General features: G+C 41.4%; 1 protein-coding gene across 4 annotated transcripts; it reads left to right on the top strand.

Annotated features, from left to right (window-relative positions):
* The first annotated feature begins 1,156 nt into the window (after nt 1-1,156).
* Nucleotides 1,157-25,544, top strand: LOC117553562 (GTPase IMAP family member 8-like). Of its 4 annotated transcripts, none has more exons than XM_034227569.1 (5): nt 1,157-1,244; nt 1,714-1,790; nt 12,985-13,044; nt 13,284-15,861; nt 25,522-25,544. In XM_034227569.1, exons 2-4 carry the CDS (start codon nt 1,772-1,774, stop codon nt 15,815-15,817), a joined length of 2,613 nt encoding a protein of 870 aa, XP_034083460.1. In that variant the 5' UTR covers nt 1,157-1,244; nt 1,714-1,771; the 3' UTR covers nt 15,818-15,861; nt 25,522-25,544. The 4 variants fall into 4 exon arrangements, with proteins under 4 accessions (XP_034083460.1, XP_034083473.1, XP_034083451.1 ...); XM_034227582.1 differs by lacking the exon at nt 25,522-25,544 and having other exon boundaries at nt 13,284-14,472; nt 14,548-16,170; XM_034227560.1 differs by lacking the exon at nt 25,522-25,544 and having other exon boundaries at nt 13,284-16,169.
* Nucleotides 25,545-26,374: the final 830 nt, after the last annotated feature.

The raw sequence follows: 26,374 nt of genomic DNA on the forward strand, positions 1-26,374 counted from the left end.
TATGTTAGCTTATTAGCTTATTCTGTATTATTGCATACCCTTTTTTCGTTTACCTGCTATGCTACTTTTGCTGTAACAATGTACATTTCCCCGCTGTGGGACTAAAAAAGGATTTCTGATTCTGAATAAATACATAATTCTAATTTCATTGTGTTCATGTTACCTCATTGCACACAAATGCAATAATAGAATACTAGAGTTTCCCCAGTTGTCCTGGAGACGTAATGCTGTGAATGCATGTATAGAACATATACTTTACTTTGGTCAAGTTTTGAAAACAAACCTTGAATTGTAAACGTTTTTCTACCCTTCTACAACATTTGAAAATGTAATACATCAGTGGGGATGGTGATGTACTGTAAAGAGAGAATGCACCCTTCTGTGGTGGTGAGAGAAACTGCAGGCTGCAAGAATGTCTAATTACTATCCAAACCTCTTAACTATGTGATTCAACAGTTTCTAGATTAACCATTTAAACTGTGTGCGTCACTCAGGACATTTTTGGCTTGACGCTTTCTTATTTTTCAATAATTTTGATTGAAAAACATTTTTTATTTTTTTTGGGAGTTTTGATTTAAAAAGTCTGAATTTAGACTTTTTACTTTTGATCAGAAAATGATTTTGGTTTGACAAGTCAAAATCTTGACTTCTGACTTTTTTTTAATCAGAATTTGGAAAATATTTGAATTTTTGCATATTTCTGGTAAAAAGTCAACATTTTGATATATATATAATTCCAAAGCTGGTAAAGACCTTTCAAATTTAGCAATAATTGTCATATAAGAAAAATACTGATCTAATAACAGAGATTTGTTCTTGAATCAACTTTTTTATGGAAAATATTGTATGTAATTTTATTTAATTTGAAATAAAATGAAATACATTCACAGTTAATGTAATTAGATATACATGATTAATGCCATACATGTTTGCATACATCCACAGTAAATATTACTTCAGTATGATAGCTGTCTACCCAGAAGTTAAATCCATTTCTCACTTATTCGAAGAATGTATTTAACCCACTAAAAGGAGTTGTTAAATAGTGAAGTTACGTTGTAATAACAATAACTCATCTCTTGTTCAGCTTAATGTTTTTTTCTGCTCTGCGAAACGCCACTGTATCAAATGTCCTATTGGGTTGCCGTATTTACCTGTCCTGGTCGACCATCTCGCGCTTCCGCAATGCAAATCACGCAGTCAAACTCAAACTGCGTAGCATGGACATTATTTACAAGTGACGGGTGAGTACATTACTATTCTCATAGTTTTAGAGCGACCTGAGAGTGCACAATGACATAAGTTTAATACTAGATTACTTCATTGATCAATGTTGGGAGAGACTGTTTGGCATAATGTGCGCATTACTCGATTATGGCTGCGTTGGCTGGAACAGAGACGTGTAAAGACTGTGTACTGTCTAAAGCCCCACGGTGCGCCACTGGTAATACATTCACTTTGTACCACTAACATCACCACTATAGAAACTAAAACAGATTGGTAGATGATTTCCTTTTAAAAGCAAACTCATCGTCAAAGCTAATGATTATAACAAACTTCTTTTCACTTATATACAGTTTATAGAAACATAGAGTAGTTTAGACAAAGTCATTGTTTCACAATATTCGAAAAATATAATTGTCTCTAAAACAAAGATTGTTAAGAGCATGTTTTGTTTTATTAACACCAAAACTATTTTCAAACTCTCCCTAGGTTCTTTAACCGAGCATTTGGTTTCCAGCTGAAGTAGATTTGTTCCTGCAGTGACATTATGGCGACAGCATCAACAGGTGAGTTCAGAATGTGTTATTGAGGACAGAGTTGCGTGTAACAAAGTAACCCGTTACTGTAATATTACAGTAACGTGTTACATTACTTAATTAATGTAATGTTATATAACATTACATTTGTCGGTGACGAAGTTACGAAAAAACGCGTTACTGTTATACATTCAGTAATAACACTACAGTTTCTAACATTGCTCGAAAAAATTACTAGATTCTCCCTTTGACAGACTAGACTAGTAGTTACTACATTATTCAGAAGTTTACAGTAACTTTGGATAATAACACGGCGGGTTTAATGCACGGAGCCTCTCTCTCTCTCTCTCTCTCTCTCTCTCTCTCTCTCTCTCTCTCTCTCTCTCTCTCTCTCTCTCTCTCTCTCTCTCTCTCTCTCTCTCTCTCTCTCTCTCTCTCTCTCTCTCTCTCCTGACAGCCCGTCTGTGTCTCATGCAGCTCGCTGATCCAGTAATGAGTCACCTGACACGACAGTAAATAATAAACATGTATAACTAGTTTAGCTAGTTCCAGGGGTAGATAAGATGGGTAGATAAGACTGGTAAATGTGATAGGTCTAACGTTTAACATTTTAAATATTTCAAGTCACTAGAGGGATTTCCGGCACAGGTTTATATTTCCGTAACATTTGTGCGACTTGTCCACATGCAGCTGTCACAGGGGTTGAGCTGCAGACTGAGACTCAGCTATAACTTTTGAGGGGTGGAGGCAGGCACGTGCACACATAGACATCAAAGTGGACTTGATCCCCTGCCCCTTTTCTTCCTCCAGAGAAAGTGCCCTCCCCCCCCCCCCCCTCATTTTTTATTTTTATAAATGAATATATATCTACTGCTGTTTGCGCACAGTTTCCCTTTCCAAAAATATAATAAATAATAAACATATGCCGGCTTGTTAGCAGATTTAGACTTATACATCTTGTCTCTCTGCAGCAGAAAGGTGACTATTCTCACAGTTCAAGTTTAGCCATTCATCACAGCGTTATTTATTAGATGCACACATGTCAAGAGACTTGAGGACAGAGAGAGAGGGGGCGTGACTCCAACGGTCTTATACCCCAGGTAGTGACATCACCATCATGTGCTACAGCGCTATCCAATGAACACAGTAGTAGTCGCAGCTACTTACACAAACAATATGGTACACAGTATTACATGGAGTCATACAATATACATGTCTCTGTATGCTATACCTCAACACTCCCAGTATGAATTATGTGCTTACTGTTTACCTGTTCATATTTAATTAACAAAGCAAAAACATGGTACAAATGATTCAAATGTGGGCTTTTTCTACACATTTTACACCCCAAACATGATCCCTTCAAATTTCCTCAGCTTCAGTTTGGAGACAGGCTTGGTCATCACATCTGCAACCATTTCATCTGTAGGACAATAAACCAGTGACATCTTTCCCTGCCTTATGGTGGACCTTATGAAGTGGTATTTAATATCCACGTGTTTACACCTTTGTCTACACACAGGATTTTGAGCAAGGGCTATTGTCCCCTGATTGTCCTCGTTTACAACTGTTTTCTTATACACGTATGCATCTATACTAGCGATGTTAAGATTCACCGATTCGCATCGGTGCACCGGCATAAACGTTAAAGATGCGAGTGCACCGGTTGAAAGAGTGCACATCGGCTACAGTTTGGGTTGAACTCGCGATGCATCGATTGCAGCGTCTTTGCATCGGTAAAAAGCGATTCATTCATATAATATCCCCTCATCCTGTCAGCACTCTGCAGAGACGATCTTTGATCTTTGCTTCGCACTACGGAGGCCGAGAGTCTCAGTTATCAACACACACGGAAGTCGAGGAGAAAGAGAAACACAGCGCACCGAAAAATACCTACAAATCAAACGTTTGGCAACACTTCGGATTGTTCAAGAAAGACGGTCAACAAAATCGCTCGCAAATTGTAAACGATGCCGAGCCGCTTTAAAGTACACAAGTAGTACGAGGAACTTAGCGACGCACATAAAGAGGCGACATGGGGTCTGCGGCTGAAAAGAGAAACATGAAAGTTCAATCACTCAGTGAGGTGTTCTGTCAGAGAGAGCGGTGTTTAGTTTAGTTTACAGCAGCCTGTGACGGCCAACAATAGTTGAAATGTCTTACTTACTGTAAGCAGTTATGAAAGAGCTGTTTGTGAAAGGTTATTTGTATTTTTTATTGTTCATATTGAACCCACTGCCATAGGCGGCGCGTGAGGCTCAGGTTTGGGAAGGCTAAATAACTTGTTTTACCTGTCTATAGAAAAGAGATCAACTCTGTGCGGAGTTTAAATCTCTCAAGTCATATTACAGGATAAAGGAAATACAGTTTAAACTGCCGTATGCAGAGAAGACGCCGACGTGTCGCACTTATCATTCATATTACATCATCAATCAGATCATCGATCATAATATATCATATATTTCCTTATCTGCCGTATCTGGCCGTGCAACACTCACAGTGTCACAGACTGTATGCAGAAGTATTATTTTAAGCAACACATTATGTTGACAAAACACTCGACACAAATGTAATTAAAGTCAGATCCACGAGTGTCCAGTGGCGTTTTCTCCCGGAGGCCGAGGGAAGCCAGGCTTCCCCTGGTTTTTCGGATTGTAGTTATAATTTAAATAAATAAATAAAAACACTTTGTTTTGTTTAGATAATTCTCCTTTGCTGTGTGTTGCTGCCGGCCGGCTCTCCCCCATTCTCATTGAGTACTTTACAAAGAGTGAAACAAACAGCGCCCCTCTAGATGTTATGGTGAAACACTAGATTGCACTCACTGTTGCGAGAGGAGGCCAGCCGAATCTTGCTTCCCTTCAGAGGCAGCTGGCGGCTGGCGATTTGATTGGACACTGCCATCCAATCAAATCACATCAACATCAGTTTTAATACTGTAACTGTCATCACCGCCGTTAGAAATTATCAAGCAAATGAAGCATTATGGAGGGTGGAGATTTGGCGTACTTAATCAAACATAACTTTACTAAACTTCCGCTACAGCAGCAACTACAAATTAAATCAGATGACAGGCCAATGCCCGCACTCGAGCTGTGTGTACACAGAGGAAAAAGGGAGAGAATCGGACGTTCAATGAGGATAATTATGTCCGCACGGAGTGGCTAACTGGAAGCGCTAAACTTCAGCGTCTAATTTGCTGGCCATGTCTTGTTTTTGACAAGGATTCGTGCTCCCTGAACAATCCTTGGGCAACTTCAGGATTCATCGACCTTGCCAACCTGTCACGGGCAATTGAGAGGCACGGTAAATCCAAAAATCACATAGATTGTGTGATTGTCTGCATACATTAATAAGTCAAATGCTTAAATTAATAAGGAGAGAGTTTCAGCGGGAGAGTGTGTGCGGACCTGTCGGTTAGATAACAGGCGTGTGCAAGTCCTGCATCTGTGTGATACAAATGTGTGTAAAATGATACCGGGCGCTGTAATCACTCATCTGGTTACGTTATTGACCACCCTCCCCCCCCCCCCCCGCCCAAAAAATGAGCTTCCCCTACATTTTTCCCCACGCCACGCAACTGCTCGTGTCTTAAAATGGGGCAGTGATATCATAAAACGATACGCTTTCAAACACTCGGTAGTTTATTTATTAACCAGTTGTTCTGTATTCTCCTTGCAGGTGCAACTATGTGGCTTGTATCCTGGATTATATGTTTAAGTCATCATGGATGTTTAAAGTTCATATTTGTCTAATATTAGTTTACTTTTCATTAATGAATTATGACGCTGCGCTGTCAGTACACTTGTCCCTGTTTGTGATTGGTCAAATGTAGCTAACCCCGCCCCTTTCACGTGAACGCGCTCTCAGCTGGAGAGAGAAACCCTGGCTTGATTTACCGAGTTGATAACCAGCGTCGTAGGACCGTTTAGCGAGATCTCGTTTGTTAGTTTGTTTGTTACTCAAACATATCCAGGGTCTGTTGAACTGGCTTCGTAGTACAGGGCACAGGTGGCTGGCAGCGCTAATGTCAAAGACACAGACATTATATTTGTATTTTACCAGGATGCAGTTACACAAATATTTGGGAAGGCTTAGCCTTCCCTAGCCTACAGCACCCGCCGCCCCTGCCCACTGCTTTCTGCTCTCTGGTGAGTGAGCCTATGAATGAGTGTTCAGCACATCAGGCTGGCAGCTGTATGGGCATTGCTCTATGGTAGCTGTTATTTGCACATTGTTAATCATGAGCAATGCATCCTTAAATTGTTTAACTGTGAGGTGTTATACAATTGTACTCTGGAGAGCTTTTAAAGGTAAACAAATAAACGGCATGATGGGATGTGCAGTACCAAATATGTAAAGCACTTTTTTGTTAATGTATGATTTGCTGCATATAAGGAATCAAACAGAAATCCTCTGTCGTACCATATTGAAGTATCATTATTTTGCATCGTGTTGAATCGTATCGCCCCGAATCGCATAATGTTGAATCAAATCGTATCGAACTGTATCGCAACAGGGGTGAATCGTATCGTATCGCCTGGTGTTTCAAATGTATCGTTAATGTACATATTGTGGCAACGTATCGAGATGCGCATCGCATCGGCCTCAGTGATGGAGATGTACATCCCTAATCTATACCTTCCAGTAGCTGTTCCAAGTAAATACACTCCTGTATTGTTAGAGCTAGAGCCATATACTCAGCTTCACATGTGGAAAGCGCTACTGTAGGCTGTTTTCCAAGAGACTATTGAGCTGTCCTTACTCATGCTCACACAATACCCTGTCATACTGCGTCTATCTGTTTTATCTGCAGCCCAATCAGCGTCACTATAAGCCCGTAGGCCTAGTTTCTCGCTGCTCTTTCTGAAACAAAGCTGTTTGTCTGCAGTACCCCTGAGATAACGCAAAACATGTTTTACTGTAACCCAATGCTCATCTGTCGGTTCAGCAAAATGTTGTGATAACTTGCTTACCACGAAACATAGGTCTGGACGTGTACAGGTAGTCAAATAAATAAGGCTGCCGACAGTCTCTCTGTATTTCTTCACATCCACCATTTTAGGTGCATCTTCAGTGTAGTCTAACTTTTGGTCACATGGTGTTTCTCTTACCCTACACTCCTGCATGTCACAACGTTCCAGTATCTTTTCCACATACCTCATTTGTGACACTTTCACACAGCCGTCAGACTGACTGAAATCCATGCCCAGAAAATTATTTAATCTCCCCAAATCCTTCATTTTAAATGTTGTGGAAAGCATGTTTTTCACTTTCTCTAAAATCTTGGTGTTGCTGGCTGCGATGATAAGATCATCGACCCAGATAGCAATTATTACTTTCCCCTCTTTAGACTCCTTGGAGTACACGCAGTGGTCTGCCGGGTTCTGTGTGAAATTGTCATCTGTTAAGCATTCATGCAACATCGTATTCCAATTTCGCCCTGACTGCTTCAGGCCGTAAATGTACTTCTCTATCTTACACACTAGCTTTCCTCCCTCCTTTACATAACCCTCAGGTTGTTCCATGTAAATGTCGTGATCGATGGGAGCATGCAGGTAGGCCGTCTTTACATCCATCTGGTGTCAAAGCAAATCTTCTTGGGCTGCCTTCTGCATTAATACACGTCAGGTCAGGTTTGCTGTTGGTGAGAACGTTTCCCCGTAATCTATCCCGCCCTCTGACTGTATCCTTTCGCTACAAACCTAGCTTTCTACTTGTCGTGTCCGTCAACGTCTCCCTTAACTGAATAGACCCATTTACCTCCCACTGTTTTCCTGCCCTCTGGCAATTTTGTCAGGGTAAAAGTCTGATTGTCTTTAAGAGACTTAATTTCCTCATCCATCGCTTTTCCCCAGTTTTCTGACTCGGTCGATGTCATGGCCTCTTTAAAGGTCAGAGGTACACCGCAAACTGCTCTAACAATAATCTACACTAGTGAGTGTTTTATCATCTTCATCACTATCTTCCTGAGTATAATCTCTCGAGTACTCTGGGGGTTTGCGCTCCCTACTGGGATATCTCCCACTGTCTGAGGCATGTGACGCCACCCTAGGATGCTGTTCGCCATCATCATCTGGTGCCGACTGTGGACCGTTAGTCTGTACATCTGTGCTCAGTACACTAGGCTGTGGGGCCTTTACTCCCTCTTCACAGTCTTCCTCCGAATCCTGTTCTAGCCTCTGTGTCTGAGTCTCGCTATCACAAGTTGTGCTGGTGATAAACTTTACTAGTCTGTGCTTCTGCACCTTCTCTTTGTCGGGGTAGTAAACTAGATAGGCGGGGCTTCCCTTGTCATGCCCTACAAAACGTCCTTTCTCACACCTAGTATCTAATTTTCCCCTGTCCTGCTGGTACGCATAACACACTGCTCCAAACTTATACATCCTAGCTAAGTTACACTTCTTCCCTGTCAGTGCTGAATATGGCGTAGTGCCCGTGTGCTTATTAAAACACCGGTTTCTGGTATGTGCTGCTTCCTGAATGACATAGTGCCAAAGGTATTTAGGTAGATCACTGTCAATAAGCATACATCTGGCCATTTCAAAAAGAGTGCACCCTTCTCTTTCAGCTGTCCCGTTTTGATGTGGGGACAAGACGTCTCATGTCTGATCTTGTTCTTTCTCCATAGTGTCTGAAACTCCTTACTAGTGAACTCAGTCCCATTATCTGATCTAATGCATTTCACCGTCCCATAGGGAGCTACATCTGCCAGATACTTCTCAGTGGCTTGAACTGCATCACTCTTCTCTTTCAGGAAATAAACAAACACTGCCCCTGTACACACATCTGTAAATGAGTGCGTATACTTGAAGCCATTTATGGACTCGTTATTAACTGGACCAGCTAGATCAGTGTTCACCAACTCAAGTGGTGTGTTTGCTTTATCGGTCGGATCTCTGTTTCTCGTTTGGGTAAACTTTCCCTCTATGCATACTGTACAATCTTTATCAGGCTTACGCTTTGTACCCTTAATATGCAAACCCACAGTTACATCCTGCAGCTTTAAAACATCCTCATAATTACAGTGACACATAATCTAATGCCACATTTGGATATCATGGCTGACATGACATTTATCTTCAACATCACACTATGTTTGCAAATAGTACATCTTCTTACATACATAAATGTCAAACTTGGTACCATCCGGTAACATCAGAACATCTTTACCTTCGTCGAAGAACACCTTGGCTCCGTTAGCTGTAGCAGACTTCACGGAAAATAGTTCTTGGGGGTACGATGGGATGTATAGTGCGTTCTTCAGGGTCACATTACACCGTCGTCCCTCGCTGTCTATCAGACACATCTCTGCTTCTCCTCTGCCGTGCGCCACCCCGAAGGTGCGCCTCCCGTCTGCCAATTCCATGCTGTGTCTCTCCGGCTTGAAGGTGCTGTCAAAAATCTTGAATTTGTTCTTATCGTTGATGATGTGGGACGACGCTCCCGTGTCCACGATTAATCCTTTTCTGTGGGTCTCTGTAGGCTGGTCTCTTCAGCTCGCACTTTGAGGGTGTAGTCATCTCCTCCCGCAGCTTCTCCGGTACCATCTGGCATGCTCGCACACCGAGCGGCATCACCGCGGTCCTTCTTTGTGCACGCTTTGTCTGTGTGCCCTTTGCTTTTACAAAAGCTACACCAGACTTTCTTTCTGCAGTCATCTTTTCGATGGCCTTTCTCTCCGCATCGCCAACATGTGCCGATGTGTTCTCCGCCGCCATCGGGGATGAATCGTTTGGCGGGCTTTCTCTTTGTTGCTGCTTGGACCCTCAGCACCCTCTCGCTCGTCTCGTCTGAGGCTGGGGCTAAATCTTCTGAGGCCTCGAAGTTCCTCAACTTCGCCTTGAACTGTCCCAACGTTACTTCAGTGTGACCGTGTGCCACCATCAGTGTTGGGCAAGTTACTTTTAAAAAGTAATTAGTAATAGTTATAGTTACTGCTCTCAAAAAAGTAACTACTTACTTTATTAGTTACTAAATTATAAAAGTAACCAGTAACGAGTTACTTTACTTTTAAAATAATAACAATACAAATACAAGTTGTTGTGTTGTTCTGTGGCACAGTAAGAGAAAATACAACTCCCCATCATTGTAGCAATTATCATTATGAAATGTAGTGGAACAATAAAACACAAAAGATATGTTTAGACATTTTGACAGGCATCTTTATTATAGACTCAACAATCAAGTTCTAAGTAGTGCACTTGTAGTGCAATATGAAATAAAAACTACACTCTTTTGGCAGTGTACACATTAACAACAACTACACTATTTTGGCAGTAACAATTAAATAAATAATAAACTGTCAGACTGACACTGAAGACAAACAAACTATTTTCAGCCTCACAAAAACAAACTAACAGTGAAATAATTTACCTCACATCTGGCCATCGTTTTTTGGCTGTTTAGATGCTCCATCTGGGTCACTGCCGGTGGGGTCTTTGGCGACTTGTACATGTACATTAGTTAGGTGCTTCAGGAGATTGGCATTGCTGTTATTCGATGTGGACAATGCTTTCTGTCCTGCACACGTTTGCATTTGACCGTAATATTTTTTGCGTCCTTTATCCCCACAAATTGAAAATAGTGGTTATATCTCCAAGTTGTAAATGCGCTGCTGCTCTCGCTGATACTTGAATCTGCCATTGTGTGTGTGCTGGTGGTGGGCGTTGCCGTGTATGTGTGTGTGTGTTAGCAAGTGTTTGTGTGTCTGTGTATTTTCCCCATAAGGCAAGACCCGCCCAACTCTGTCTCTGATTGGCTTACCCTGAAATTACCCCGCGTTAACCAATCATCGCTCCTCTCTGGTCACTTTCACTATCCCATGGTGCTGTGAGAGGACATCGCTGTATTCGCCTGTAAGTTACATCCGCAGGGAGATTCGGTTCAGTTGGATCACATAATGTAACGCAGTAACGCACCCATTTAAATCACAGTAACTATAACGGCGTTACTGAATGGGAATAGGTAACTAGTAACGTTATTAGTTACCGCAAAAGGTAGTTGCGTTACAGTAACGCGCTAACTCACAATAGGCATCACCATTGAACTTGTCATCACCATTGAACTTGTCATCTTGAGCCCTCAGTGCCGCGGTCATCTCTCCAGTGGGTGCTCGAAGGATGGTCTCCTTCAATCCCACTCCGTGCATGCAACACAGCATCCTCTCTTCCCAGAGCTCATACTCTTCTGCTTTCCCGTCGAACATGGGCCACTTGCTTCCTTGTGGTTCTATTCGTCATGGCTTTTGCGTTTGTAGCTTCAGTAGCTTAGCTTAGGTCCTTGTTAGCTTTAGCTTCCCTCGGTTCTTCCGATGCTAAACTAGCTCAACACGTGGCTAACTAGCTACTCCTATGCTAACCATGCTAACAGGCAATCTTCTCGCCTCGTTATCGCACTCGCGCTTCGAACCGTAGAATAATTCATCGTATCTGGGCCCATAACCTGTTAGCAGATTTAGACTTATACATTTTGTCTCTCTGCAGCAGAAAGGTGACTATTCCCACAGTTCAAGTTTAGCCATTCATTTCGGCGTTATTTATTAGATGCACACATGTCAAGAGACTTGAGGACAGAGAGAGAGGGGGCGTGACTCCAACGGTCTTATACCCCAGGTAGTGACATCACCATCATGTGCTACAGCGCTATCCAATGAACACAGTAGTAGTCGCAGCTACTTACACAAACAATATGGTACACAGTATTACATGAAGTCATACAATATACATGTCTCTGTATGTTATACCTCTACACGGCTTTTCTTGGCTTATTTTGAAGGTGACTGGTGATGAACAAATTACTAAACTGCCAGTGTCTCGAGTTTACAGCTAATTAGCTAAAAGACAATAACAAATATAGTTAACTAAGGTATAGGCTACTAGCTAATGGATAAGTTAGCTCAAGGTTTAGCTAAGGTAATGTATCATGGGCATACAGGCTAATGTACTGTACTTAAGGGGAGACACTTAAAGTGAATACAGTAAAATGTGTATCTAATAATGTCATCACAATCGCCACATTGATATGCAAATTAGGCGTTAACTATAGGCCAAATTAAAATGTGCTCATTTGCATGCAGTTACCAAGGCATTGCAGGTAAAAAGGATAACACTAAAAAACATATCACCTCACAACTTCCCCAGATAGTTACTTATGTCAAGTCAGTATTTTCCCCGGAAATGTTATGTTTAAATGCAGATTAGCTTTAAATCTATAGATGAATTCAGACATGGTAAAACGAACACCATTTATATGTGTTTCTTGGAAGTTTTATTTCCATTAGAGTGAAAGAAAATAGCAAAATAGACCAAAATAACAAGTACATGAAAAAACGATCTTTTTGCCTGTATTGTCCTTAAACAGTAACTTCATCATTTTGATTGTTGGCTGCTCATTTAATAATTATTAATTGTACTAGTTTGTTGTCTGCTCTTGTGCATTGTGAATACTAAATAAGACCATTGTCTCTGTGTTAGCTGATTATTTTGTAGAATTCTGCTGAGTATTAAACAATTGCGTGAGTGTGAGGGTATTAAAAGTAAATTGGTCAGTAAGTCAGAGATGTGCAACTATATTTAACTTTTAGTTTTAAAACATTTTTTTATAAATGATTATGGGAAGTGCCCTTTTTCTCACTTGAGCACCCGCCCCCCAAAATGTCTGTGCACGTCCCTGGGTGGAGGTATGCCCATTATTTTAAATGTGTCAGAAGAAAGGACAGGAATGTGACGGTGAGGTGCTCTGCTGCAAACACAACAACATCAAACCTCTCCAAGCACCTGCAGAGGCAACATGCTAACACGAAGCTAGTAGCTAAAGACCCCCGAACCCACAGTGATGATGTTGAGTGAGTGCAGACTCCGAACAAGCAGCAACAACTAGAATGTTCCCCCTTATTAACTTGTGTTATGTCTTCCTTATTGCAATAGTAATTGTTATATGTGCACATGTAGGCCTACGTTTTAAGTTTTGGCTATAGGCTGTTGCTGAGTAACGCAAAAGTAATGTAAAGAAACGAGTAAAGTAACGAGTGTAGAGAGTATGTAGAGAGTAACGAAGTAAAGTAATATATTACTTTAAAAAAAAGTAATATATTTCTTTTTTTGAGTAACGACCCCATCTCTGATTGTGGATCATTAATATACATTGACGTCATTTAAAAAGAACAACCAATGCTTCCTCAAGTATTCATGAAATATGTTGTGAATGTTCTGATTTATTTTAGTGTCAGAAGATTTGCAACCTTTGAAGCGGAGCAGCAGTTTTGGATTACTGCCACCTTCCTGTGAGTTTAACAGAACTGTGTCAAAATTATTTAATGTAAATCAACATCTTAAATCACAGTTTCTTAGATTATGGGTACACCATCATTTTTTCTCCATTTAATGTATGCAAGCTCTCTGTTGATTTTGCTAGTTTTGATTCAAGTCCACCTTTTAAGTATATTACCCTTTCATTGGTTAATTATCCAATTCAGTTTTTGGTTGAAGAGTAGTTTTTCTAATTCTGTGTTTTCCTTTTCAGTTTCTGAGCTGAGGGTAGTTCTGCTGGGGAACAGCTGGGCTGAGAGGAGTTCAGTGGGGAACTTCATACTTGGAGACACTGCGTTCAACACTGAGAAAGAACCAGACCTGTTTCTGAAAGTCAGTGGACAGTTAAAAGGAAAAGAAATAGTCCTTATCAACACCCCAGATCTGCTGCATCCCAACATCACCCAACGGAAACTTTCACAATATGTAAACAACTGTGTGAGGCTCTCTGATCCTGGACCTCATGTGTTCCTGCTGGTTCTACAGCCTGAGTACTTCACTGAGAACCACAAACTGACACTCTGCAGAGTCCTGCAACTCTTTGGTGATCAATCATTCGATCATTCACTGGTATTAATATCACCACCAGAAGAGGGGAGTTCAGGTTTCAATGAAAATGTTATGCAACAGCCAGCATTAAAAGACATGATCAGAATGTGTAGAAACAGATATGCGAGTCAGAACCTTGACCATTCAGAGCTGTTAACACGTTTGAGTCAAACTGCAAAGGAGAACAACGGAGAGCATGTGAGCTGTGATGTGTTTGAGGATGCAGGTTTGATGATGGCACCAAAGTCTGAACTCATCAAACCAGCTTTAAACCTGGTTCTGTGTGAGAGGAGAGAAGCAGGGAAGACTTCAGCAGCCGAGGCCATTTTAGGTCTGAGAGAGCTTCCTTCAGTCTCCAACTCCTCAGCATGTGTTAAACATCAAGGAGAGGTGTGGGGACGAAGGGTTTCCCTGGTGGAGCTCCCTGCTATGTGTGGAAAACCTCAGGAGGAAGTGATGGAGGAATCATCCAGGTGTATCTCCCTCTGTGAACCTGAAGGCGTCCATGCCTTCATCCTGGTCCTACCTGTGGGTCCCCTCACTGATGAAGACAAGGGAGAGTTAGAGACCCTCCAGAACACATTTAGCCCTCGGGTCAACGACTTCACCTTGATTCTGTCCACAGTGGAGTCAGATCCTACAGCTCCAGCTGTTGTTAACTTTCTAAAGGAGAACAAGGACCTCCAGGAGCTCCGTCAGAGATGTGGAGGAAGACATGTTGTTCTCAACATCAAGGACCAGCAGCAGATCCCAGAGCTGTTAGATGCTGTGCAAGAGATGAGAGGTACAGGATCTAGGAGCTTTACAAAGGACATGTTCACCAAGGCTCAGATGGAGAAGGTTGTAGAGCTGGATAACACCAACAGAAGACTTAAAGCTGAACTGCAGGAAGTTAAAAAGAAAAGTCAGGAGGGAGATGTTGATGAAAGTCAGAACAGAGAGTGTCTCAGGATGGTGCTGATTGGGAAGACTGGCAGTGGGAAGAGTGCAACTGGAAACACCATTTTGGGCAAAGAATATTTTGAATCAACTGTCAGTTCAAATTCAGTGACCAGGTTTAGCACGAAAGCAACAGGAGAGATTGATGGACGTCCTGTCGCTGTGGTGGACACACCCGGTCTGTTTGACACAGCAATGTCCAATGATGTAGTTCAAGAGGAGCTTGTGAAATGCATCAGCTTGTCGTCTCCTGGACCTCATGTGTTCTTACTCGTGCTGCCGATCGGCCGATTTACCAAGGAGGACATAGACACTGTGAAACTGATCAAAACATGTTTTGGCAAGAGATCTGGAGATTTCATCATTCCTATATTCACCAGAGGAGACGATCTGAAGAATCAAACAATAGAGAATTTCATAAAATCTAATGACCTCTTGAAAAAACTGATAAATGACTGTGGAGGGAGATACCAAGTCTTCAATAACAGAGATCAGAGCGACTGCAGGCAAGTCAGAGAGCTGATGGAGAAGACCAACAAAATGCTGAAGGAAAATGGCGGCAGCTGCTTCACCTCAGAGATGTTTCAAGAGACCGAGGCGGCCATACAGAAGGAAATGGAGAAGATCCTGAAGGAGAAGGAAGAAGAAATGCAGAGAGAGAGGGAGGAGATGCAACGAAAACACGAGGAGGAAATGGAAGTAATGAAGAGAAGAATGAAACAAGAGCGAGACGAAAGTGAGCAGAGAGCCAGACAGCTTAAAGAAATGGAGGAAAATATCAACAAGGAACGAGAGGAGAGAAGGAGAGATGAGGAGAAGAGAAGGAAAGAGGAGACTGAGAAGAAAAGGCAGGAAGAAATTCAACGAAAGGACTGGGAGAAAAAAGTGTTGGAGCAGAAAAACAGAGAGATGGAAAAGCAAAAGGAAGAATGGGAGAAGGAGAGAGAAGCAGCTCGGATCAAACAACAAGAAGAAAATGAAAAGAGACGACAAGAGGAGCAAACAAAACTTCAGTTGTTGCAGGAAGAGTACGAGCAGGAGAAAGAAAAACATGAACAACTAAGAAAAGAAGAAGATAGAAAGAGAAGAGAACAGGAGAAGATAAAAGAAATGGAGGAAAACTATGAAAAAGAACTGGAAAAAATGGAATGGAAATATAAAGAGGCTGCAAGAAAACTAGCCGAAGAAAACAGTGATCTAAAAAAAGAAAACGAAAGACCCAGACAAAAACTGAAAAACAAAGAGTGCACCATCCAATGATCTTCATACTGACTCATCATCATCATCATCATCATCATCATCATCACGTCAGCAGATGGAACATCATGTCCTCTTCATTTAACAGCAGATTTCTGGATGATAATTCTCAACAGAGTCAATCAGGCCACTCATTGAGACATTTCCACTTTGTGAGTATTTGTTATAACTAGGGATGCACAATATTGGTTTTTTGAAACCGATACCGATAACTTCCTGCTTCTCAAGACCGATACCGATAACCGATAATAATATAATATATATATATATTAAATGTACCTGTAGTTTTTGCACACCTGGTGGTAAAAAAGAGACTAGTAGTGAGCAAATGACATGAGCGTTACTACTATGAACAAAACTAAGCCAAGAACAGTTTTGACTCTCGTCAAGCGCCATCATTTCTATGATGAAGTTAGAGATCGTTTTAGCCCTGGGGTCGTCTCTGGCAAACTTCTTGCCTTTTTCAAAAGCCTCGTCGATAGGTAAAAGCCCCGGTGCCTTTGCAGCTGGCTTTGGATTTGCCGCTAGTTTAGCAGCGCAGGCGTCTTCGTACGCTTTTAACACACCATCGTAGCGATGGCGATGTTTCAGGTGACTAATCAGGTTGGAAGTATTATAGCTCGTTGCCTTTCTCCCTCCTCGTGGAACTTCTGCATTTGTTAATACAAATAGCAAGCGAACTATCTAACTCTGAAACTTTGAAATAGTCCCATACTACCGGCGACATGTTTGTTTACTGTCCTGGCTTCACGGCCGCACACCATTTACGTCACAGCCAGGCATGAGTTAGGGAGCGCTGGATTTGTGAAAAACTCCCCTCTTGCTAAACCACTAATACCACAGTACTGGCAAAACGGGAGGAGCCGAGTGAAAAACAAGCGCCCCTCATCCCAATCCACCCACACAGCAGTATTTTTTTTACCCAAAACATATATTGTATATTATCGGGGCTATTAATACTTGTATCGGGTTTATCGGGATGACGTCATAATTCCTAATATCAGACCGATAATTATCGGGCCGATAATTATCGTGCACCACTAGATATAACCCATCCCATAGTTTTGATTCTACGCATTCTTTCACACAGTGACGTCACGAGCTACCCACAATGCAACGCGCGCCATATATATATATAAATACGCCATTTTCCTGGAGGTGCTAATATCCTGGAGGTGCTAATATAAACAGCTAGGTAATGTAGCCAGGCAGAGCGCACTAGGTTTTTTTTCTGAATTAACGACCGAAGAAATCGCTGCATGTCTTCGGATTACATCTCTGGACTTGAGGGGTGTGCTCTAGGTCGTTACCAGCGTAAACTAGAGCTGTGTGGATTGCCCTTACAGACTGCCTGCAGATGTATGGAAAAACGACTCTCGAAAGTGGCCTTCGGTCGATTTTGGCAGTATCTACGTCTATCTTCTGGAAACACCAGGTGAATACCCCACTTGTCACAATAATATTATCATGCCATTGCATATATGTGGTATTTTAGAGTTGACTAGATATTGATTAAGGCAATAGACTATGATATTCTGCTTGCACCTCGTGTGAAATGGTGAATACCGGAAGTACGGTGTCGCCCTCGGCCCAAAACCTGTATGTGTGTGTGAAAGAATTATGTTGTTTAACCAGCTGCAGTAGAATGTTTTTAATAGTCAATAGTTTAACCAACCCTCAAGGTGCAGATTAAGCGTTGTATGTTTTATGGACTTAAAGGTGGGGTAGGTAATTCACTTCAGAAACACTTGTTATATTCCATGGAATGCTCTTAACATCCCGATAGCAATGAATACATGAAATGCTTTGACAATAAATACATACAAAAATATCATCAGTGGAAGCCGTGGCGCTGTAAAAAGCACGACCAATCATCTGAGCCGGCTAAAGTAACTGGATGGCCTACCTGCCTGTCAGCCTTCCATCTGTGCACAAACTTGTCTCGTGCCCTCATTGGTCATGTGCGCGTTCGTGTGTGTTGGAGGAGGGGCTCTGTGAGGAAGTCTGAAGGAAGAGGCAGATTTTTACGGCTGTGTACTTTCAAGTTCTAGCGCACTCGAGCTGGTTTCTCCAAAATTACCTACCCCACCTTTGAGGTTCAAGTTAAATACATTCAGTAATGTACAGATCAGTTGGTGCAGGTGCGTCTTTTTAACATTAATTGTTTTTCAGTGAGTAAATAAATGTATTAAATCAATCATGCTATGGAAAATGTTTAATCAATCACAAATGATTTGTATATCACGCATTTGACATGTGTTTAATAGAGGGTTAAATGCAATAGTAAGGCTATCATTAATGTTGTCAACATGAATATTGAAGTCACCCACGATAATGACTTTCTGTTTAAGCACTACACTTGCCTCTAAATGTGTGTATATGTATATTTGTGTCTGTATGTATGTGTATGTGTGTATATATACACACACACATGCATATAAGTGGGTGTAAAGGTGTGTATGTACAGTATGTATATATTTCCTTTTATATATTTGTATTCTATGGGATGGTGGGAAACAGAATTTGGACCCGTCTGTGTAACACAAATAGAGGAGTTAACTTTGACTCATTTAAGCTGACATATTGTTTGAGTATCAGCCAAGTTTCAGTGAGTGATCATAAATACATGTTATCTTTGTTGCAGCCATTTTATCTGTATGTTTTATTTGTTAATCTGTTGTAATATTCTCCTGAACACTGGGTGGTGTAGGGGAGCAGGGAAGCATAAAGGGGAGCACACCAGGACAGGAGGATGTATGAACGTTTGATTTGTTTATATATTATTAGAATATACAGTATAGCCATTTACTCAGTGGTTTTGAGTCGAGAATCAGAATACCTTCATTAGTCCCACAGAGGGTACATTTACATTGTTACAGCAGAAAAGAGCCAAAGACAGCCTAATGTTACCAAAGAAAAGGTCATCTCAGTAAGTGTGTTCATGGTCATGTTCATGGACTTGTGTTAATCAGTCAGTCAATGCCACATTTGCCCAAAACATTTTGTGTCATCCTTTGTTTTATTAACATATATCTCTCAATATGTAGAGCATGTGCAGCCACAAGAGAGCGCCCTGTCTGCGAGCAGCTTGTTCTTAAAGTGTTGGGGTTCCTGTTGAATGATCTGCAGCCTTGACGATGAAAACCTTAGGTCACAGGCTGCTGTTTGTGCACTGTGAATCCACTCTGATTCTGTTATAATCATTCATTTGTTTTAGTATCATGTGAAGTCCATTGTTGGTTCAATAAATACATCATTTTAATTTCATTGTGTTCATGTTACCTCATTGCACACAAATGTGTTTTTATATTGTTTTGATAGAATAGTTTTCCCAGTTGTCCTGGAGATGTAATGCGGTGAATGCATGTTTAGAACATATACTTTACAACATTTGAAAATGTAATACGTCAGTGGTGATGTACTGTGAGGAGAGAATGCACCCCTCAGTGGTGGTGAGAGAAACTGCAGGCTGCAAGCATTTCCAATTATCATCCAAATCTCTCAAAATGTTTTGGATGTCAAAATCTTGACATGTAACTTTTTTTTCAGAAGTTTGAAAAAAGTCTACATTTTGAGTATTTGAGAGAGAAAGTATTTTTCCGTAAAGTATTAGGTTAGTTTTTATATATTTGTATCCTCTCAAGACATCAGTGCAATTTTTTCAGCACGAGGGTAACGATTCCCAAACAAAGTAATATTCCTACCTGTAAAGGTGTAAAGAGGGGCTTCCATATCCGGCAGAGAAGGTGTTGTGGCTGGCTGCCGGATATGGAACCCCCCCTATAATTTTCCAAATCCGGCAGCTACAACACCTGGTCTGCCGGATATGGAAGCCCCTCTTTAGTTGTTCACCTGCTGGGCCCAGAGTAACATGCTTTTGTGAGAACTCACGAGAAGGGAACAGCCAACACCAGTGTGATTTTGGTGACGTTGTGAGTCTACTGGACAAAGTTGTAGGGGGGTGCCATATCTGGCAGGAGAAATACCTGCTCTGCTGAACATGTTATGTAGAGAACAGTACAGATCTTCCCTATTGACACCAGGAAAAACCTAGTCTAAAATAAGGAACATTAATAGTGTGATATAGGCTCAGATATAAGATCAATAATACACTTTATTTTAGGGCACCTTTCAAAACATTCAATGCCACTTCAAATTACATTCAAAGGAGCAATTAAAGTGAGTGAAGGCCGTTTGAACACATTATCTTTTAGGCTTGATTGAAAATAACACATTGTCTGACATTATCATATATGTTATATAATTACTGTCATATAATTGCTTACTATTCGTGGTTATCAAGTATCAGACACTTAAACAACAGTGAAGGTTTTAAGAAATAGGACTATACTGACAAATGACATCTTATCCTGTCATTGTCTGTTCTGTAGGAAGGAGGAACATAGCAGAGTGGGACTGCACTCAAAAACGGAAGTTTGTTCCAATACGAAGATTGTGACAGATCTGAAAAATGTCCTTAAAACGAGCCTCCTCGCAATTGTATGCGCATTATGTATTCAGCCGTTTGCTGTTTAATCTGATGGGAAATATATCATTCAAAAGAGAGAGAAAAGCTTATTAAACTAGACGAACGCTCAATATAGGCGACGACGTCACGTTTGCGCTTCCCCGCGAACAGGGCTTCAATCTACGGCACAACACCGGCCGCCGGCTGGGCATATTTGTTGTCATGCGTCATGACGTGCCGCCGGCGGCTGAGTACCGGCATTTTACTGAGTACCGGCACCTTGCCCCAAAACTTCAAAATGAGTCGAAGGAATTTCCCCGCGATGATCGAAATTATTGATATTTAACGGAACGGTATCGCTTTTTCTTTTTTAAACTGACGGTTCGAGATTACTAGTAGCCCAATATTTCATTGCACAACAGTTGTTGGGATGCTGTCACAGGCTCTTTAAGTCCCTCTCCCTTTGCCATCAATCCAAAATCAGCTGAGCTGCAACATAATACAGACAGCTAATAATCAACAGAATCACAAGGACAATATATGACTGATAAAAACACTCACCCATAAGTTACGTTTTTGTTTACTGTTTAGAAGTCTCAAATATGCACTCTAAATCCATATCAATAGCGATGTATCACACAAATAGCTCTCTTCCTTATTATTGTGTAACGTTAACTACAATATACTAGCTTGAACTCCAAGATGGATATCCTCATATCACCACCTCCACCCACTACAATCACACGCCCCAATGTTATATTTAACTAATATGTAACTCCCTCCACCCCGGATAAAAGCACGTTAAGAAGCCCCTTTTAATCCCACAACGTTGGGTTGAAATAACATGAGGAGAACGGATTAATAGGCTGTTCGTGGTTAACGTGTGTTGCTAACTTTATCCGGTATCCTAGCTTAATCTCTTATCTGTAAACGTTCCCTAAATATACTGATTTAGGGATAATCCATTAACATCCTTTAATACACATGTTAATTTGACTCAGATGTTCTGATAATATCCGCAATATAAATCTTTAAACGTCTTCTTACCTTTAAAAGTCCATCACGAACGGTCTATTATGCTGCAACTCTACCGCGCTGCTTAATGTTTCACATTGCTTGTGAAAAATATACTACCACTATACGATCACTGATGTTTTGTTGTTGACTGGACACTTATTTTGTAAAAGAGATAGCATGAGAAGATCTCTTAAGCAATGCAGTTTACGTGTCCTTTTTTATATGCTGTCCATTGAAATGCAGGAAAGTAATCAGCTCTGAGTGATCTGTTGCCGAGGGGACACTACACCGGAGTTACATAAGCAGAGATAAAGTGCTCTTTTGGGGAACTCACCTCCTCTGGGGGGGCCGGGCCATGCTCCCCCAGGAAGACTTTTTTTAAATACTGAAGTTAAAAGCATCAATCTTGTGCACTTTGAGAGCAACATTAAGAGTTATGGATACATCTCTCAACACCCATATGTCAACAAAAATCAAAGAATCAGAAACGGGTTTATTATTTAAAAACACTTCATTTTCCAATTAAATCATAAACTATGTCAAATTATTAGAAGTTGTTAGTAATCAGATTAAACAGAAAAAAGGGATGGAAGGAGGAAATAATAATCCCTCATCTCTTGCTGTTTGCGGTTGAAATGATCTCTTTTGCTGGCCAAACATGCTGGATGGAAAGCAGTGATGTCTCACTTGCCTTGACTTGTATCTGCAGTCCCTAAATCAGTTCCCCAGTTACCCATTGCCTCTTGTCTGTTCTGGTGTTCCTGTTCATTGTTGTCTCCATTGTTGTTCTTGTCTGTTGTATCTCCTTCTTGTGTGTCCCTTTCTCCTGTTCTCCTTTCTTCATCCTCTACTCTGTTTGGCTCATCTGTGATGACTGTGTAGGTAAACACAAACAAGTATGTAAGTCAATCAGTTTCCAGCTCTGTCAAATAAACGAATTTCAAGATACACACATTTGTCTTCATTAAAATGAGTGTCACCACACTGTCACAAAATGTAATACTAACCAATTCAAAATAGTTAAATTGACATCTCTTGTAGATATCACTGTTAGAGTAGTTATCTGCCAATAGGACAGAATCATTCCTATACAAATGCAGTTTGAGTAATTCACTTAATATATTCACTTAAAACTTTAATATAGTCATTTTCACTTAATACTCTAATATAGTCATCTTTCTGCATTCAACACTAAGGAAAGCTTTACAATTTGACATGATCATGAGGAAAAAAGGCCTCCGACAATGCAGATCATTTTTTGATCATATCAATTTTAAGATGCGGGTCAAGGCTTAATATTTGGGAGCATAGTGTCCCTTCCCCCTTTCAGGAGCCCCACTGGATTGGCTTTGATCTGAAATATTTGTATAAAAAGCTTGTTAGCTGGCTGTCCATCTCATAATGTTCACATAGAAACTAGCTGTCAATAGGAAATATCAATCAGAAGAATTATATTTTCATGCAAAATCTGTCACAAAAAGAGGTTGCACATTTAAATGCAGGTGTTGTTATGGCAACGTCAGTGGCCAAACAGCCACATGTACTGCTGCAAATACGTTCAAACATGCTGTCGACACGTAAAGCAGTGGCAACTATGCCACAATTTCAGATGACTTTTTCTCAGAAATACTGTCACATAACATCCATATATATTTCAGTGCTAGGTTGATGCTTAGCTAAGCTAACTATGAAACACTTTAACTGACAGGACTCAGGAATCAGGATCAACTGTGTACTACTGTAAGGTAGCTTCTAGCTTCATGTCGAACACAGACAGTAACGGCCCGTCCACACAGCAGCTTTGAACAAATCTTGAAAATCTTGGAGCTGGGCGTGTCTGACAGCTTGGGGATTTTTTTGCGAGCAACACGACCAACAACCAATCACATGAATCTCCCGCCCCCGACATACAAAGCAAAAAAAAGGGGATTTTATGCGAGCAATATATATATATATATATATATATATATATATAAACTCCCCAAACAGGCGAAAACCTACCAGTTTCACCCACTGTCTCTGCCACCTCCCTCCATGCCTGGCTCCTCCGGTTTGTATCCCGTTAATAGTTCTGGTCGTAAAGAACCGGGTGATTTGCTACCGTAATTTCTCGTTTGGAATATGAGGAAATGAACTGCGGTCTGGCTCTCCCTGCTTACACGCGGTTTGATTGGCTAGCGCTTCTACTGTCAGATTTGCATAAACGGGTTTGATTGGCTGACGCTTCCAGCTCAGCTTCAAAAGTTGAACATTGCTCAACTTTTGAATCCTGAACATCCTGGAAATCCTGGAAATCTTCGCTTCGCTCCCCCACAATGCAGTTCGGCGACAAGCGAGGAAAAGTGACGTCATCCCCATTCAAAGTCAATGGGCAGAGAAGCGTTGGAAGCGGTGGAAGAATCGTCTAACGGCCCGTCTACACTACAGGCATCGAAAAATCTTGAAGCTGGGCGTGTCTGAAGCTTGGCGATTTTTTGCGAGCACCAACAACCAATCACATGAATCTCCCGCCCCCGACATACAAAGCAATAGCAATGTTAAAACGAAGTAAACTGGATATAAAATCCCCAAACAGGCGAAAACCTACCAGTTTCACCCACTGTCTCTGCCACCTCCCTCCATGCCTGGTTCCTCCGGTTTGTATCCCGGTAAATAGTTCTGGTCGGAAAGAACCGGGTGATTTGCTACCGTAATTTCTCGTTTGGAATATGAGGAAATGAACTGCGGTCTGGCTCTCCCAGCTTGCACGCGGTTTGATTGGCTAGCGCTTGTACTGGCGGGAATTGCAAAAACGGGATTTGATTGGCTGACGCCAGCTTCGAGCAAGCATCGAGCCTCAAAAGTTGAACATTGTTCAACTTTTGACGCCGATAGACGCTCGCGATGCTTGCAACGCCTTGCCATGCTACCCACAATGCAGTTCGGCGAAGTTTGAAAATATCCTACGTCACCCCATTCAAATGAATGGGCGAAGCGTTGAAAGCATTTTTTGACGCCTGTAGTGTAGACGGGCCGTAAAGCTGCTGTGTGGACGGGCCGTAAGTCAACATTTCCCAGAGAGCTTTCTTTGAAATCACCAAGAAACGCTAAAAAACACAACATTTAGATTGTATGACAAAGTGTTTATTTAATATATCTGGCTAGCTATAGCTACTTGCTAACGGTTTAGCTTACCCGCGCGATTCAAAGTAACGTCAACGTAGCTATAATGTATGCTTTGCTTACATGTTCGCATAACTTGTAAGTTTACTGACAGGTACATACCTTGTTCACCTGGCTCAGGTGGTGGCTCTGGGGTTGTTGTGTGAGCCACCACTTGAGAATTGCCGTCTTTTTTATTAAAGAAATGTCTAATGTCCATCTTCAGAATCTCCGCGTCCGGGGCTGACAGTTTATAGTTTAAACATTGTCACAGAGGAGAGGTACATACCTGTCAGCCAATAAAACACGTTTATTTACATGCAACTGTCTGATTGGTCTGGTGGCGTCGCCTTGCCTCTGTGTTGCATTCACTGAACATGGGAAATTACAATTCTGCCGTCCGTCCTATAGGTAAAGTAGGTTAATGTATTACATTATTGAGGGAGAATTTGTCCGGGGCTAAAGAAAAAACATCCGGGGCTAAAGCCCCGGATGCCTACCCCAGGCGACGCCCCTGGGGCCAGCGGCCTTACGTGTGTTTGTCCTGCTCAGTTCAGCATGCACATCTGTGGTGGAGAGTGTGAGGGGCAGATGGTCTGCAGGGAGAGTGGCCCTAGTGGCTACCTCATGATTGACCCTGTCAAAACGAGCATACAAATAATTAAGCTCATCTGGAAGAGAGGGGTCAGTGGACGGGGGGGAGGCCCGGGTGGGTTTGAAGTCTGTGATGGTCTGTAACCCCTGCCACATGCGTCGGGGGTCAGAGGTGTTAAATATATAATATTTATATATAAATATATTATATTTGTTTGCTGTTGGTCATGAAATTGCTCCTGCTGACTTGAGCCAGCCATTTTTTCCTCCGCTCTGTGTCAGTGGGGAAGCCGTACATTCGTACTCCTTTCTCTGAGCGATTTGAGCATCCCCAGGCAGCACAGCAAACCATGGTGGCGACTAGGAGGCAGCACAGCAAACCAGGACAACACGGAGGAAAAGGCACAGACAAACTGCATGATATGCTATTCAATGTTTATTGAATTCCATGTATTTGCAATGGATGTTCCTAAAACAACACATTTAACATCATCATCATCATCATCATGCTGCTGCTGCTAGTCCTTTGATAGTCACCTGTCGGTCTCCTGTCCTTTCTGAAAGCCATAAAGATGACATTAGTCATTTAGATAACTTGTGTCCTCAATTACCATGGTTACTGAAACTACCATGAATTTAAGAAAATGGTAGACATTAATCTAATCTGAATTTTAAAGCATTACTTTAGATCCCCTCCCTCTAAATATATCAATAAACATTAGAAAGTGATGCTCCTGATCAGTGTGAGAAAAAGTTTTTAGAGAGTACTTGTCCATGGACAAGTGAGTTTGGCAATTTACTTGTCCGAATACATTTTTCACTTGTCCAAAATGGACAAAAATTGGGGCCACTGGAATCTTCTTCTTCGCCATCGTATTTTTCCACGTTTTTTACGACACCGCTAACGTAAGTGAGCGGTAAGATTTTACTGCATCACACAAAGGGTTGGGTATCGTTTGGATTTTAACGATTCCGGTTATGCTTTTCGATTCCGGTTATTTTCGGTTCTCGATTCCGGTTCTTTGAGAGGGTCAAAATAAGTCCCATGACAAACAGGGAGAAAAATATATTTATGAAAACATTAAGTCAAATCTGTATTCCTATTTACAAATCACTTCATACTGTTGAATTTCTTACGGTTATTGAATAAAATATATAAAAATAATCTCTGCATTGTTTAGTTAGTTCTAAGTGGTGCAGTTTGAGAATGTACAATTGGCCCAGTCTCCTCTGAAGTTACACTGCAACCTGCCTGTGAGACAGAGTCCAACCACACATGTCCAACACATAGGCCTAATAATAATAATAATACATTAGATGTATAGGCCTAGCGCTTTTCT

This window comes from Gymnodraco acuticeps, unplaced genomic scaffold (assembly GCF_902827175.1).
Source record: "Gymnodraco acuticeps unplaced genomic scaffold, fGymAcu1.1, whole genome shotgun sequence".
In the NCBI taxonomy this organism is placed as follows: domain Eukaryota; kingdom Metazoa; phylum Chordata; class Actinopteri; order Perciformes; family Bathydraconidae; genus Gymnodraco; species Gymnodraco acuticeps.

What these genes read in the sequence shown, in the direction of transcription:
- LOC117553562 (XM_034227569.1), top strand. An exon ending in TGGATTACTGCCACCTTCCT is followed by an intron (nt 13,045 to 13,283) that starts GTGAGTTTAACA and finishes TTTCCTTTTCAG; the next exon opens with TTTCTGAGCTGAGGGTAGTT.